General features: G+C 43.2%; 1 protein-coding gene across 4 annotated transcripts in view; it reads left to right on the forward strand.

The window, feature by feature from the left end:
* Window positions 1–16001, forward strand: part of EPM2A (EPM2A glucan phosphatase, laforin) — a 47053-nt gene extending 31052 nt beyond the window's left edge. For 3 of the 4 annotated variants that reach the window (XM_034765485.1, XM_034765488.1, XM_034765489.1), the window contains exons 3-4: window positions 10681–10922; window positions 14077–14732. In XM_034765485.1, the coding sequence (XP_034621376.1) occupies window positions 10681–10922; window positions 14077–14351 (517 nt within the window). In that variant the 3' untranslated portion in view covers window positions 14352–14732. Of the gene's footprint in view, window positions 1–10680; window positions 10923–14076; window positions 14733–15842 lie in introns of those variants that run through there. The other variant, XM_034765487.1, reaches the window with a different exon arrangement.
* Window positions 16002–16279: the final 278 nt, after the last annotated feature.

Genomic DNA, 16279 nt, shown 5'->3' on the forward strand with positions numbered 1-16279 from the left:
TACCACTGAGGAGAAGTGGAGGGGGAAGGGGAAGTTGGAGAGCAAGTTTGCTGCATATTCACCCTGCAGTGGTGGCTCAGCTCCTGTCCCAGTTCCTCACTCTGGACATTGTGACCAGGTGCGCGGGGTTATTTGGGTTTGGTCTGGCTGCCCTTCCATCATGATGGAGAGACCACTAGGCCAAACCCGAGTGGCACTGTGACACTGCACACTAGGTTGCAGCACCACTCAAATGGAGGACCCAGGGCAAAATGTCCCTTTTGCCCTCCCTTCCCCAGAGGCCTTGCCAATTGGCCTTCTCTATTCCAGTCATTGTTTTATATACCTCTGCCATGTGCTTTCTTATTTGTCTCTATGTCATGCTCTGTCTACCTCTAAATAGGCCTATTATTTTCAGTCTCCCCTCATATGGAAATCTTTTCATGATGCCAATCATTTTTATCTCCTATCTCTGGACCTTTTCAATTTTTCCTGTATCTTTTTAGAAATGGTATGACCAGGATTGACTGGAGGACCTCAGATGTGAGTTTACTGTTGATATGTAGAATGATGTTACCATATTTTGAGTATTACTTTAAAGGCAGTTATTTGTATAGTCTAATGTTGCTTTCTGACCTCCACTTGGAGTAATGTTTTCATTTTGCTGTCCACAGTGACACATTGTTTTCTTTCCTGGTTGATTTTAGTTAAATTAGAACCCAGTTATATATGGGAGTAGTTCATATTATTTATTCCAAGTACATTGCCACCATTGTTCTGCCTATTTGTTCCGCTATGTTTGGTACCTGTGGATTTTTTAACAAACTTCTCTAGTCCTGACTATCCAGAATAATTCTCAGTTGTTTGCAGATTTTGCTATCTCACTGTTTACCCCCATTTCTTGTGAAAAATGTTGACTGAGAGACTAAGGCCTTGGCTACACTTACCCGCTAGTTCGACAGCTGGAAATCGAACTTCTGGGTTCGACTTATCGCGTCTAGTCTGGACGCGATAAGTCGAACCCGGAAGTGCTCGCCGTCGACTGCGGTACTCCAGCTCGCCGAGAGGAGTACCGCGGAGTCGACGGGGGAGCCTGCCTGCCGCGTGTGGACCAAGGTAAGTTCGAACTAATTCGAACTAAGGTACTTCGAACTTCAGCTACGTTATTCACGTAGCTGAAGTTGCGTACCTTAGTTCGAATTAGGGGGGTAGTGTAGACCTGGCCTTAGAGACTGAATTCCTCCATGTATCCACAGAATAGGTGTAGGGCAGGCAGTGGCATTCCAAGTCAAACCACAGCACAGAGTGTTTCAGTTCTTGATTGGAGGGAGAGGACATCTAGCTATGAGAAAGTAGGTCAGTCATCGTACCCTCTCAATCAGTCTTTCTAAGTCTGCTGGGTATGAGGAATTAGATTCTGGAATAGAGCTGCAACAAACAAACAGAAGAAGAAGATGAGTGGTGGAAGCCTAATCACTGGAATCATTTAAAACTAAGATGGATAAAGTAGGAAGCAATATATCATAGGGGATAGTCTTCGTTGAGATGATCATGGACTAGACCCAATGGATTTGGCTACACTGATGTAAATCTGTAATAACTCCATTAACAGTAGTAGAGTTACTCAGGTTATACACAAATGTAACTGAGGTCGTAATCCAGCACTGTAGGTACAAATTATCTGTGATCTCTCAGATACTGTGCTACAATACAATTTGATTAACAGAGTAAAATATACCAGAGATCTGACATTTAATTTGTGAGAAGAAAGTGAAACTAATCTGTCAGCTTCTTGTGCATCTTAGTTGTATGGGGTTGAAAAGATTGAAACATCTGCAAAAACAGAGTGCTCCATACATTTTAGGATAGGATGTTCAAAAGCATTCAGTGTTGATCTAACTCTACTGCCCCTGAGGTTGTTGTTAAAACTAATAGCCCAGCAGATTAGGCTATTACCTAAGTAATTTTTCTAGATTGCTTTGAATATGTCCTCCTTTATCATCATCATTATCATGACAAGGTGCAAGGACCCTATCTGGACACTAGCAAGCAAATGACTGTTACTCTCACATAGGTTTTCAGGGAGAGGGAGCTCAGAAGGCCCAGAAGCAACAAGAACAATTAGCTACTCAGGTGGGAGGCAGGAGCCTATAGGGGTTAAAGAAGGTCACCGCAAAGGAGGGAGCTCGCAGATGATGATAGCTATGGGTGGTGATGTTGTGGTGATGTTGCACTATGGTATGATGTGATGTAACACAGAAAAGAGATGTCACTAGGTAGAAGGCAAACGTAGGATTGCAGAGTTTTGCAATGTCATCAGGGAAGGATTCAGAAATGCACTCTGAGCTGGAGCCCTGAGCAGCAGGTAAAGTACAGAATACCCATGGCCTTTGTAAAGGAGGTAGAGATACAGCCCTACCTTATCCTCTGGTTACCTGCCAGTATGTGTGTGTCAGGAGTATTTGCAGAGTTGCTGTAGCCGTGTTGGTCCCCAGGATATCGGAGAGACAAGGTAGATGAGGTAATATCATTGATTGGACCAACTTCTGTTGGAGAAAGCTTCTCTCTCTCAGCAACAGAAGTTGGTCCAATAAATAATATCAGAAGTGGAGAGTTGGCAGAGATAAAACTCCATGTACATCTAGGCACTTCAGAAGTCTGGTGTAATGCAGACTGGATTATTTGTATTGCTTTTCTTGGAATGTAAAATAGTTTTTCTTTTGCTATAAATATTGTATCCTTAGCACCTCGGGGAATAAAAGCCTTGAGGGAAGGCTTGGTCAACTTGAAGACTATTTTCTTTGTTACCTTAGCTGAATCATGATGCCTTTTTATCTGTATATATTAGTATTCCTCTTGGCATCCTCAGATTCTTATTTTGATCTTCCTTAATCCAAGTGAGGTGGTAGTGCAGTGCCTGAGTGGCCAAGTGAAGTGAATTTCAAGTTTCGATGACATTACATTACATATCGAGTGGGCCTCAGAGGAAGAATTCACTGCCCTGTGTTCAAAATAATGTACGGACTGATCTGAATGAGATCAGCAATATAAACAAATTGCAGGTTGAGAGTGACTTTATGGCCAGTTACTTGTGTGAAGTACTTTGACTCTGGCAAAATACTGTTCCTTGACTGAAGCTGTCAGCCATTGGTATAAGCAGACCTTCTGGGATATTGTGCCAGCTAATAGATAGACCTTGAAGGCTTGAATCATCCTGTTTTCTACAAGGCCACAAATGCTAGATTGGCTTTAGACTGCAGATGGAGATCTGGATTGAAAGGCACAGTGGTGTTGACGTCACCAGGCATCACCATCACCCTAGGTAACTCGGGAGGGTGGAAAATCACAAGTGTCAATGAAGCCTTCCTGCACTAGGCCTAAATGAACCAAACTCCTTCCATGTTTAAACTCCAATCGACCTCAAAAGCCAGGTGCAACTGGAATATGTAAGCAACCAGTTATCCGTGTGCAACCCCCTGCTCACACCGGTATCAAGCGGTAATAATGAGGCCTGCATGTTTCTGGCTGAAGGGAAAAAGAACAAGATAATGGTTTAAAGAAGTTACTAACAAGCTAGGCTTATAGCTGCCAAGAATGACTTAACTGCTTAAATGTAATCGTTATTTGCTTAGTAACTATTACCAGGGACTGGAGGGGTAGAGGGAGGAATGGGGGAGAGAAAGGGAGGGCTAGAGGGGGAAGGGGGGGGGAATGAGGCTTAACTGCAAAATGTATAAAAGAAGAAAAACTGTTTCTGTTAGTGTGCTTGATTTGAGACGTGCCAGTCTCCTTGCACGGCTTTGAGTTCTCAAATAAACGTTGATTGCTCCACCCTGGTGTGTTTATTGACGCGAAGCACACCGAGCAACAAACCCCACTTTTGCTGTCCTCGGGCACTCTGTGCCGGCAACAGTGGTGTGGCTCTTTGGTGGAGAGGGTTTGTCAGAGGGTGGAGATGGGTGGCAGGACATAGGTCACTTGATCATTACCTGTTAGGTTCACTCCCTCTGGGGCACCTGGCATTGGCCACTGTCAGCAGACAGGATACTGGGCTGGATGGACCTTTGGTCTGACCCAGTATGGCCGGTCTTATGTTCTTATGTTTTTAGCTTGAAAGTGGCAATCCACTCTGTAAAAAAAGTACCAGGATGCTAATCTTTCACTGTTCCAGACTCTGTATGGCCTTATGGGTGAGCAAACTATTGCATATGTATTGATTACATGAAATAAATGTGTGGTTTCAGCTGCCATAATTTAATCAAGACTATAAAGAGTCTTGGAGGAGAATCATCCAAGCACGATATATGTTTGCATCGTTGAAAATAATTAAAGTGTGGAAAAGTAAATGTACAAGTGACTTCACAAGGTTCCATGTTTGTTTTCTATGAGTGATGATTTCACATTGGTTGCCTCAGTTTACAGGTCAAAAGGACGCTTTAGTCCACACCAAGGGGGTGTTAATGTTAGTCCTCACTAGCGTGTCCTGCACTTACTGGCCCATGTGGACCCTCCTGCTATCCACTAGAACAGCGGTTCTCAAACTGTGTCGGGACCCTAAGGTGGGTCAGGACCCTGTTTTAATGGGGTCACCAGGGCTGGTGTTAGACTTGCCGGGACCAAAGACAATGCCTGAGCCCCACCACCCGGGGCCAAAGCCGAAGCCAGAGGGCTTCAGCCCTGGGTGGCAGGGCTCAGGTTACAGGCCCTTCAGCTTCGGCCCCCCAACCCAGGGTGGCGGGACTCGGGCAGGCTCAAGCTTTGGTCCTCACTCCTGGGGTCATGTAGTAATTTTTGTTGTCAGATGGGAGTCGCGGTGCAATGAAGTTTGAGAATCCCTACACTAGAAGTTCCTTAGTGTACACAAAGGTAGTACTTTTTGAAACAGGACTACATTGGCATGCACTGGGGAACTTTTAGGGTCCACACAGGCCAGTCAGTACACAACAGGCTAGTGCAGACTAACACCTCTCTGGTGTGGCCTGAAGCAATGTGTAGACAAGCCCTTAGATGCTGGACCCTAAGTGACTTGCCCAAAGTCACACAAGGTATCTGTGTCTGAGCTGGGATTTGAGCACGTCTTCTGAGTCCCTATGTAATGTTTTAGTCTTAGCCCTTGTCTACACTATAAAATTAAGTTGACTTTATCTAATTCGACCTCGAGCCCCCGAATTAATGAAGTCGATTGTGATGTCCTGTGACCCACAAGACACCAGGGTTAAAAATATTTCCTGGCTCTTGGGGAGAATGGATCCACCACTCACCTGTCTCCCATTCTCCTCCTCCTCCTCTTCCTCATCTACCATATCCTCCTCCTTCTTGTCCCTAGACTCACACGCCTGTGAGCTGTCCACGTTGCTTGTGGGGGTCACCCCCGAGAATCGCATGCAGCTCGTTGTAGAACCTGCATGTGTGGGGTTCAGCACCAGAATGACTGTTCACCTCCCTTGCCTTCTGTTACGCTTGGCAAAGTTTTTATGTTCACATGGCACTTCTGTGTGTCCTTCGTGTAGCCCTTCTCCCCCATTCCATGAGTGATCTTTGCATATAAGTCAGCATTTCTTCTGCTGGATCGGAGCTCTGCCTGTACAGACTCTTCTCTCCACACAGCGATGAGATCCACCACCTCCTGTGCAGACCAGGCTGGAGCGCGTTTGGGGCGTGTAGTCTCCATGATCAGTAGTGCTCAAGCTGGCATGCTCCCAATGCTGGTCAAACAGGAAATGGGAAATCAAAAATTCCCGGGGCATTAGCAGGGGATGGGCTGTTTTCTGTTTATCTGGCTGCAGTGCAGTAGAGTTGAGAGTGATCTCCAGAGCAGTCACAGATGAGCATTGTGGGACACCACCTGGAGGCCAATTAAGTTGAATTACACAATGCTGCGCCTGCACTACCTCGCAATCAGCCCATGGAAATCAAACTAAGCGCTGCAGAGGTGGATTACACAAGTCAACATCAGAGGTAACTTAGGTCGACGTAAAGGACAAGGTAGTGTAGACACATACATTAACAGGTCAACTTAAGGTAGCTTCCTGTAGTGTAGACCAGGCCTTAGTAACACACAGTGCACAGATGCATTGAGTAAGAAAGGGCCATTTTTACACTGAGAGACAAGATGGGTGGGGTAATATCTTTTATTGGACCTTCTTCTGTTGGTGAAAGAGACGAGACACAGAGCTTGTCTCTTTCACCAATGGAAGTTGGTCCAATAAAAGATATTGCCTCTCCCACCTGGTCTCACTAATGTCCTGGACCAACACGGCTACAACACTACGGCAAACATTTTTACATTGACATATTCTTCCTATAATTCCTCTTTAAAAAAACAGTGTGTCATACTTTTTTAGGAAGAGAAAGGGATTAATGGTTGAAATGATCTTACATTTACATATCCCCTTTAATCTGTAATTGTTTTTCAAATTATATGGAAGGGTTACTTAATCTGCCATTGTAAAGTAATCACTTCTGGAGCTGGAAGACAGCAACTGTTGAGCAGCTCAAAGCTGAAAATGAAGAGGTCGCTCACCCCGGTACTAACCCAGTCCAAACCTGGTTACCTAGTGAAATAAAGTGGCGACTTCCAGAAGGAAACAAGTTCATTTTTTTAAAAAGGGCATACTTTTTGGTAAGGGAAGTGAAACTGTGAAAGGATCATTCCCTAGCATTACAATTCTTTAACTTCCATTATCTATCATAGAGTGAAACCGTTGTGAGGACTATCTGGCATAAATATATAGAATACAATTTCTGAACTGTTCATCAATTTCTGCAGATTGTATTTGAACTAAAACCCTCTTTTAAGTGAGGAGAAAATAAAGGAATGAACTTGATAAAGCTGAATGAAAGCCCAAGCACCAAAGAATGAAATAATCATAATTAGATCTCTTAAATAAATTGACGGAATAAACAAATCTACTTGGTGTCATTGTGCACTGCACATTATCTATAATGAATGTCGTCCTGATAAAAGAACAATTAAACCCAATTAAGTAATACATGCACTGTATACCAAGGCTTTATAGCCATTACTGGTAAACAGAGGAGGAAAGACCAGAAGCCAAATCCTGATCCTATTGACTTCAGTGGCAAAACTCCTGGAGCTGGTCCCAAGGAACCAGTTCATAAGAGTCATCTGGTCTAAATCCAGGCAGTTGACAGCCCTAGTCTTGACTCTGCTCTGTGTACTGCCATTTTCCTCCATTCCATTGAATGGAAATATGGTGATGTTCAATGGTAAAGCCACCAGATGATTCACTAATTGTAAACTGAGGTACAATGGGGACTCTAGCAGGTCCAAAAATTCTGTTGGACAGTCTCAAAGCACCTGGTAGATAATCTGGATATAGAATATGTTGCACCCACAGATTTTAATCTGGATTTCATTTTCACGTATGCTGTATAAGCATAGGAAATGATTTCTAAGGTAGTATTTTTTCTGTAGCCCAATTTTTATATTGCATGATTGGTCTAAGGACTCTAGTCCCTCCAGGTTAAATCATCTGCTAGAATCTATACTTCTGTCCCCTGGAAGAGATGATAACTCTGTACATTAGTTGATTCTCAAATCATAAAACATTGAGGGTTTATTATATGAATGTACTGAACTCTCAGGAAAACTGTGAAGAAAAATACCAGGTGCTCTTGTCCTCAGAGAACACATTTGTCTTCTCATCATGTACCATGAAACGCTGTGGCCAAGGGGCACTCAGCACAGCTCGGTATAGGGAGAGGAGCCACAGAGGTGGCATTAAGCCACCATTTTGCTCTCCCAATCGTGGGGTCATCCAGGCACTGATCTAGTCCTTAGTGAAAATTAGCTGCTTCAATTTATACTGACAACCAAGGGCCCTACGGGGCCATGATGATAGTGGCAGATCTCAAATGTGTAAGCAAGTCCTGACTAGGTCCCCTTTTCTAAACAATATCCCTTATGTGAGTGGAAGGTGGGGTGGTGTAGCAGTGACTATGGTGGGTCTGTGTAGTTTTAGAAATGAAGGGACTGCAGTCCTGACCATCCCATTTCAATTCTTTTCCCCCTCCACCACAGACACCTTGGAAATGTAAAGTATGAAGAACAGGTATTAGAACAAGAGAAGTGACAAGTGAAATGAGTTTTCTGTGGTGTAAATGCTAGTTTCCCATTCCCAGAGCTGACATGTTAAAGCTTGATTACTGTCAAGAGTACTAGGTGAACCGTGTTACTTCCACTGCATCATCTACCACGAGGGGAAGCAAAGCCATCACATTGTAGGCCAGGGCATTTATATGGAGCACTTTAACTGTCTCCCTAATGCTGAATCAAATGAACTGTGTCTATCCAAACAAGTTCCCACACATAGTCACCTGGGAGAAACTGCTATCATAACTTAAACTGACAGTCCTTAAGGTACAGCTTCTGCCTAATAAATGTGCCCCAATTAACCATTTTTTATTAGTTCTCTATAAACTGGGGAGATGGGGCCCTGCTGTAAATACAGAATTTTAAAATCACACTCTTCATCTTCATATTAAAAGAGGTGCCTCGATTGTAACCTCTTCAAGGCAGGGACTGGACTGTGTGTTCCCATGTGTTTCATGGGTGCCTAGGCATATTGTGGGTGCTAGTGGAATACAGTTATAAGCAGGGCCGGCTCTAACTTTTTGCTGGCCCAGGCAAAAAAGAAGAGCACCGCCCTGCCGTAACCCCCCCCCCCCCCCCGCGGAGTGCCTCACCAGGCCGCCCAAACCCCTGTCCCCCCCCGCCCCGAGCGCCTCGCTGGGCCACCCAAACCCCCGGAGTGCCAGGCTGGGCCGCCCAACGCCTCCTCCTGAGCGCTGCGCTGGGCCGCCCAAACCCCCGCCCCCCCCGAGTGCTGCACCAGGCTGCCCAAACCCCCGAGTGCCGCGCTGGGCCGCCCCCCACAGCGCTGCTGAAGCGCTCCCCCCACCCCCTGCGCCGCCGAAACACCCACCGTGCTGCCCGGCCGAAACAAACAAAAAAAAAAACCCTCGAGCGCCGCCCCGCCGAACAACAACAACAATAAAAAAACAACAAAAAGACTGTGAGCGCCCCCCACACCCCAACATTGGCTGCCCCTTCTAAGATGCCGCCCCAAGCACGTGCTTCGTCGGCTGGTGCCTGGAGCCGGCCCTGGTTATAAGGAATACAAACTGATGACACTGAATTCGGTTTTCTAGCAATCCTACAGTAGTAGTCTGCAGGATATAATCATTATCAAAGGAACCATTTCCAGAGCCTTTACTCCTATTAGTGACCATTTATTCCTGCGGATAGCACCATCAAATTTAAGGAGGCAGTATTCGCATGAGAGTTTAATGAGACTACTCAAGTGAATATACACTCATTTGGGGTAGCAAGAACTCCACAGTCTGGCCCCAAATGATTGGAATTTGCAAAAAGCTGTGGGCCATACATCATTGGCCTATTTCATTTTTGAAGCACTTATGTGACAACTGCTGTCTTGGCCAACACACTGGGGGTGAAACTAGAGCTGAAAGCATGAGCAGCTACAGGTTGAACTAAAGGGCCAAAGCTCTCTAGTTGGGAGCTGTAACAATACATATCCTCTGTGGATTGGTGCAAAGTGGGACTTCTAACACACTCACCAGTGGGCTACACTTACTTTTATCATAGGTTGAAGGAGTCATGGAAGCTGACTCTTAAAGATGCCATATTTTTTTTGCTGTGAATAACTAAGGGCTTGATTTGCAAAATTACATGTGCAACTGTGTGCCTATTTTGCCTGTGTGGTTACTGTAACTGCCTGTGCAAACTGGATATTTGTATGTAGCTGCTGATTTAAACATGTAAATACTCTTGGGATTTTAGGCAAATTAGGCACCCACTTCTGTGTTTCAGTTTGTTTATGTACGAAAGCTTGCTAAGACATATAATAGTTTTTATGATCATTAGAGATGGGAAAACCACAGAAGGTTTGGAGGTTTAGTTTGGCTAAGTACCAAAAGGTGTGGCTGTTTATACAAATTATTCAATCCTCTTGAGTTTTCTCACAGAATTTCTGGTTCTTCCAGCTTCCAGGGAGCCCAAACATAGTTCAAATTTCTGTAGCTGGTCCTGGCTGGACTCCAGAATTGCAGAGGCACGTGGGGAAGAAGTAATCCACACTCTTTTGATTACCACAGAAAATATGGCTTAGGCTGGTGCTGGCTTAACCTGATCTGATTTGCCCGCTGCGATAGCAGTAGCTATAAAACAATAATAGTTACATGGTTTACAGATTGTTACTGTAACATTCCACATTTGAATTATGTGAGCCTGTTGGGTTTCTTTCTACATAGAGATTGTGTGAGTCTTCTGGGTTTCCTTATTCTCATCAACGTTGCTAGTAAGCTTCAGCTGCAGGATTGAATGACTGGTGTCTTTGAGACCTGTGCTACTAATTAGGCCATGGTTTGCTAGGGCTCCAGTCTACACAGGTGAAGTGAATTTGGCTGCGTGCGCTAGGTTTAGGTTTGGTTCTTAAAATACAATATTACGGGTTAAATTGTAATAAGACAAGAAGCTTTTTATCACCTGACACAAAACGGGTGTGTGTTTAACAACGTATCTCACATGCTGATGCTGCCAGGTTTTGAACTAGAATGCCTTTTAAGCTGACAGAAAATCTGAGTTTTGTGCAGGGGTGGGGAGTTCCTTTGTTGAAAGTGCTTAATGAGCTATGCTACCATTTTTTTCAATGCTAGAATTCTGCCAAACATCTGGCTGGGAAGTTGCCCTCGGCAAGTGGAGCATGTAACCATCAAGCTAAAACACGAACTGGGTGTTACGGCTGTAATGAACTTCCAGACCGAGTGGGATGTTGTTCAGAATTCCTGGGGCTGCAACCACTATCCAGAACCCATGAGCCCAGAGGTCCTTATGAAACTGTATAAAGAGGAAGGTCTCGCTTATGTCTGGATGCCAACCCCAGATATGAGCACTGAAGGTAATGTTCAAACCTGTCTTACAACTGGATAAGTAATAACAAAACCTTTCAATGACATGATTACATTGCTTTAGTGTTCTTTTTTTCTGAATAGCTTTTGTTTAGTGTTACTTTGTTGTGTTGTCCCTAATGAATTCTGTACACTTTGTCATATACAGAGAAGTCATCCAAACGATTTCTGATACATATCTTCCTCTCTCGGTATATCCCCATCGCCTCAAAAAATTGATGACTGAAAACCTTTTCTTTCAGCACTGATTTAGTGAGAATACAAATTCATCAGGTTGATGACCATTGGCTTGCACATCAAGACTCTGAAATTGCCATAACTGCTGGTTTTAACCAAAGAGGCAGTGCTAGGTAACCTACTCTGGCTCCCTTAGTACACCACTCTCTCTTTGCAGTCGTGTGCCAGTCTATTGAGCCACTGTATTGTCACCTACAATAATTTGTAATCATATAGGATATGCATAGCACCCCAAATTGTAACCTCAATTAGGATATGTTATTTGGCCGTTACAATCCTTGGTTCATTAATAAAAATAGATTGAGTGATAAGAAACCATGTATAAGCAGGAGGTTGGAAAACGTGAGTGGTTTGCCATACTAGAAAATATACAGGATAATTTTTAATAAAGTCAAATATTGGTGTCACAAACAGAGAATTGTCATGTCAGTTATATGCATCAAGAGAGGCAGGAGACTTGAAAGAAAAATGAAATCAAGGATATGGACTGGCTTTGTGTTAACGCTCAGCTATGCCATGAGTAAAAGCGAGGGTTTGAGTCTTGTAGTCTCACTCTTTGGACTGATAGGGGCTGGGAGTTCTCAACCCTTGAGAGGAAAAGATTTTATATTGCTTAATCATGTACTTGATGGACAATTAAAGGGCAATGTTGATGAATTTCAAAGAAAATCCCATCTAGTCTTCCGGGGGGGAGGGATAGCTCAGTGGTTTGAGCATTGGCCTGCAAAACCCATGGTTGTGAGTTCAATCCTTGAGGGGGCCATTTAGGGATGGGGGGGGGGAACTGTCAGGGACAGTACTAGTGAAGGCAGGGGACTGGACTCAATGACTTTTCAAGGTCCCTTCCAGCTCTATGAGATAGGTGTATCTCTATTTCTATGCCAAAAGACCTAGTGACCCTCAACACAGAGCTATGAGAGGTGGCAGCATATGCACATAATTGGAGAAAATGGGTCATGAGAACTTCATGGTTCCCACAGCACCAATTCCACACCCCCTCCTCACACACACACCAATTTGTCAGTAGGAGTTTTGCCATTTATAGGCCCTAAAAACATATAAGTAGAGAGAGGTGTATGATTAGGAGGATTTCTTTGTTACTTAATGTTCAGAATTGAGCATGATATGAAAGGTATGTCAGTGCTGTATACAGAATGTTCTAATAGATTGCTAATGTATTATGATGGCAAAATATAGCATTTTCGTAGGAGAGACTTGTGAAGGCTTAAACTACCACAGCTGCTAATTTTGCACATTTCTAAAATTGAGACAGAGACATGGATTTATGGAGATGCTCTTGTCCCCCATCATTTTGGATAAAATGTGAAGTATATTTTCCATATTCTTATTTTAAATTGGAAAGATAAGAATACAGTTATAGTTCAGTTAAAAGTTGATTTTTGGAGGGGAGGAAACTGTTCAGATTAAATACTATACAACATCCATATCTGAACTGATGACAAACACCATCTTTGTTTTGGCAATGAATTCATTTAATACCTTAATTAGCTAAATTTAAAGTATATTTCATCTAAAGTAACCATACTATTACATAAATCAAGTTAGTACCTATTTTCCTTATGACTCTGTGGACCGATTCTGCCTCTAAATTGGTTGAAACATTTATACTTCTTGTATAAGTTAATATTTTTTTTATTGTTCTTTGAATGAGACAAGAAATGAAAGGGAATCTGGATGGCTTCTCAAACACTGTATGACAAAAGCATTTCATTTCTGGCTCTACTGTTTTAACAAATCTATGGTGGTCTGTGAAATAAAATTGGTTGCCTCAACTCAGTCTGTATTGGACAGTGGGCCATATAAAAGTAACTTATGGTGATTCTCAACCAGGTGTATGTGTATCTCTGTGGGTATGCAGAGGTCTTCCAGGGGTACTCAACTCATCTAGATCAGTGTTTCTCAACGGGGGGGGGGGGGTTGCAACCCCCAGGGGGGTCACAGGACAGGTTAAGGGAGTGTTGCAAGTTCAGGGCCAGCGTTAGGAGGGTGGCAAGCAAGGCAATTGCCTGGAGTCCCATGCCACAGGGGACCCCTGCAAAGCTAAGTTACATGCATCAGCCCAGAATGGTGGGGCTCAGGCTTCAGACAAGGCTCACAAATGAAAAACAGGTGCAAGTATCCCACTGAAATGTACGTACAATATTTATATTCCAATCAATGTATTTTATAATTATATGGTAAAAATGAGAAAGTTGGCAATTTTTCAGTAATAGTGTGCTGTGCCACTTCTGTATTTTTGTAAGGAATTCTGATTTTGTAAGGAAGTAGTTTTTAAGTGAGGTGAAACTTGGGGATACACAAGACAAATCAGACTCCTGAAAGGGGTACAGTAGTCTGGAAAGATTGAGAACCACTGATTTATTAAACACGTTTTACTGCAGATCACCATTTGTTGTCAAAGAAGGTCGGGGTCCAAGTTATATGGATTTTTGTATTACCTGGACCTATTACTTAGCAAAATGTGAGGGTTGAAGGGCATTTGGGGAAACTGACACTATAGTTTCACATGTAGGCCATGATTTTCAACAGAGATTGGTGATTTTGGGTGCTCAACCAGATGGGGCCAGATTTTTAGGAAGTGCTTCGCATCCACCCTTTTAAAATCAAGCCTCTGTAAGGCATCTCAGTGTGGACACCCAAAATCACTAGTCACTTTTGGAAATCTTAGGCCTAGCCTGTGCAAAAGAGTACTTAATTTCTGACAGTGCAGAAAACCTATGTAGACATTCATATTTTCCTACCAGAGAAAGAAGAGAAACTAGCTTTAATAGATTTCTCTTTGCCTGCCACTATGATTTCACAGTACAGCAGAATAGAGAAATATATTGTTAACAGTGATCCTCCCTTTCTTGTGTTCATGGGAATGTGCCCTGTTTTTAATCCTAGGAAGAATACAGATGTTGCCTCAGGCTGTCTGTCTCCTGCACGGGCTGCTAGAGAATGGACACATCGTCTACGTACATTGCAATGCTGGTGTTGGCAGGTCTACAGCCGCAGTCTGTGGCTGGTTAAAGTATGTGATGGGATGGAACCTAAGGAAAGTGCAGTACTTTGTGGCCTCCAGGAGACCAGCTGTCTACATAGATGAGGAAGCTCTGGTTCGTGCTGAAGACGATTTCTATCAGAAATTTGGACCTCTTCGCTACTCATGCAAACCTTAGTGGTAGAAAAGCTGATTGGAGGAGGGGAGAGATTCCTCGCAGTGTTGCCAATCCCAAACATTCAAAATTCATAGTCAGACCACCCAAATTCATGTGTGTGTGTGAGTGAGAGAGTGAGTGTGTGAAAAATCATGAGATTTAAAAACAATAATTAGTTTAGTCTCTTTTTATTTGCCTTGTGTTTTTTAACCTTGGGGTTCTTGTTTTCAAACTTTTCTCTGCAACCAGGTGGGTTAGGAACTTACTTTGCAAAACGAAAGCTGAGATTCTCATGTACTCATATGACTCCAGGAGCTGGGACAAATATCACAAGATACAACCATGTGAGATGGCAAGACTGTGGTAGGAAGAAGGTGGAACAATGCGGAAGGGCTACATAAAGAAATAAAAGTCAACGGTGTGCAGTTTTTGTTTTTTTCTGGCGTGGGTAGTCAGGGTTGTTTGACCGTTTCAGGTAGAGCCTTCTGTTTTGGTGTGTTTATAAAGATGTTTCTAATGAAATGGTCTGACAGAGAAAAAGAAGAAGGAAATTGATTTATGCAGTTGTGTTTCTGAAACAAACAGCAAGTTAAATTCAATTCATTAGGCAAGAGCTGCCCTTTCTCTCTCGTTTAGGTTTATAGTTAATGTGATTTAGTAAAATTTACTGCTGTACTTTGTTATGGTGCTGGGGGTATTGTAGATGCTGTGCATAAAGGTGGGGGAAAGTTCCACTTATGCATGTTTAATCTACTGCAAGGCAGAACTCCTGGTTAATTAGATTGTCCTAGATTATAAGATTTCCGGAGGGACTGTTTTTGTTTTCCTTGTCTGTACAGTGCCTAACACAGAGCCACGATCCTTGATTAGGGCCTCTTCGTGCTACCACAAGATAAGTAACAATAAAGAAAATTGAGTTAAAGCAGAAGATATGGGAGGTGGCCTGGTGAGCCTTATGCAGGCTGTGCTGCTGGGTTTAGAGTCCCAGGTGCAGTGTCCGTCTCATTTGCCTACTTGGTGTTGCCTGGAAATTCTGCAATAGCAGCCATCTCTTGCTCCTGTGGAAGACAAGTGCTTCCACTGCTGCTCAGATGTCACTGTCCCGTTAGCTAAATTAGGAAGGGCATCACTAGGCTCCAGAGTCCAAACAAGCCCCACTCAGCCAAAAATAGGTGCTGCAACTCATGACTTCGAGGGGAGGAAGTGGAGAAATTCCTCCGCTGAGGGTCTGATTGAGTGGGAGAGTTGCTTGTTAAGGACACAAAAATTAAAAAACTAATTTCTAGAGGCAGATGGCTGAGCTAACTCCCTTTTCCAGTTATTTTTAGAAAAATGATTTGTCTATATAGAGATTTATTCTGTGATAAAGAGGTGATAAGAGACACATGACCTTAATTATAAGGAAATCCTACTACTGGAGACTTGTTAGCGATCTCACTGTTATAATATCCTGGGCACTGTTCACGGAGAATGTCCATCATAATATATTTTGCTTTATCTTTTACCCCTCAGATGCCCTCAGATGTGAAGAAGCAACTGGAAGTTATTTTAAATTTATGTATTTGATCATCACTTTATTTCTGATTTCTGTTTTGAAATAATGTATGTCATCAGTTAGATACTGGATGAAACTATAGCCCAATGTTAAATAAAAGCCTTATGACACTTCCATAAGTGCGTGTTTTCTCGTATGTTTTGCTCACGTTTGTTATTTGTACTTAAGAGTGGACAGTAGCCATTAGAACCATAATTGTTTATTTCTAGTCTCCCATGGTCTGACTGGAACAAGAATGGGTTTTGTATCTATGTGCCTGACCTTGTGAACTAAAGGGTGTGGATGATGCCCATCCTACTCATGGAGCACAAGAGTGTGTCAAAATGCAACTCAGCTAGGGACATACGCTTAAGGTTAGAACGTGACTTTAGGCACAGTCCTGAGCAAGCAGTGG

This window comes from Trachemys scripta, chromosome 3, assembly GCF_013100865.1.
Source record: "Trachemys scripta elegans isolate TJP31775 chromosome 3, CAS_Tse_1.0, whole genome shotgun sequence".
NCBI classification, from domain to species: Eukaryota; Metazoa; Chordata; order Testudines; family Emydidae; genus Trachemys; species Trachemys scripta.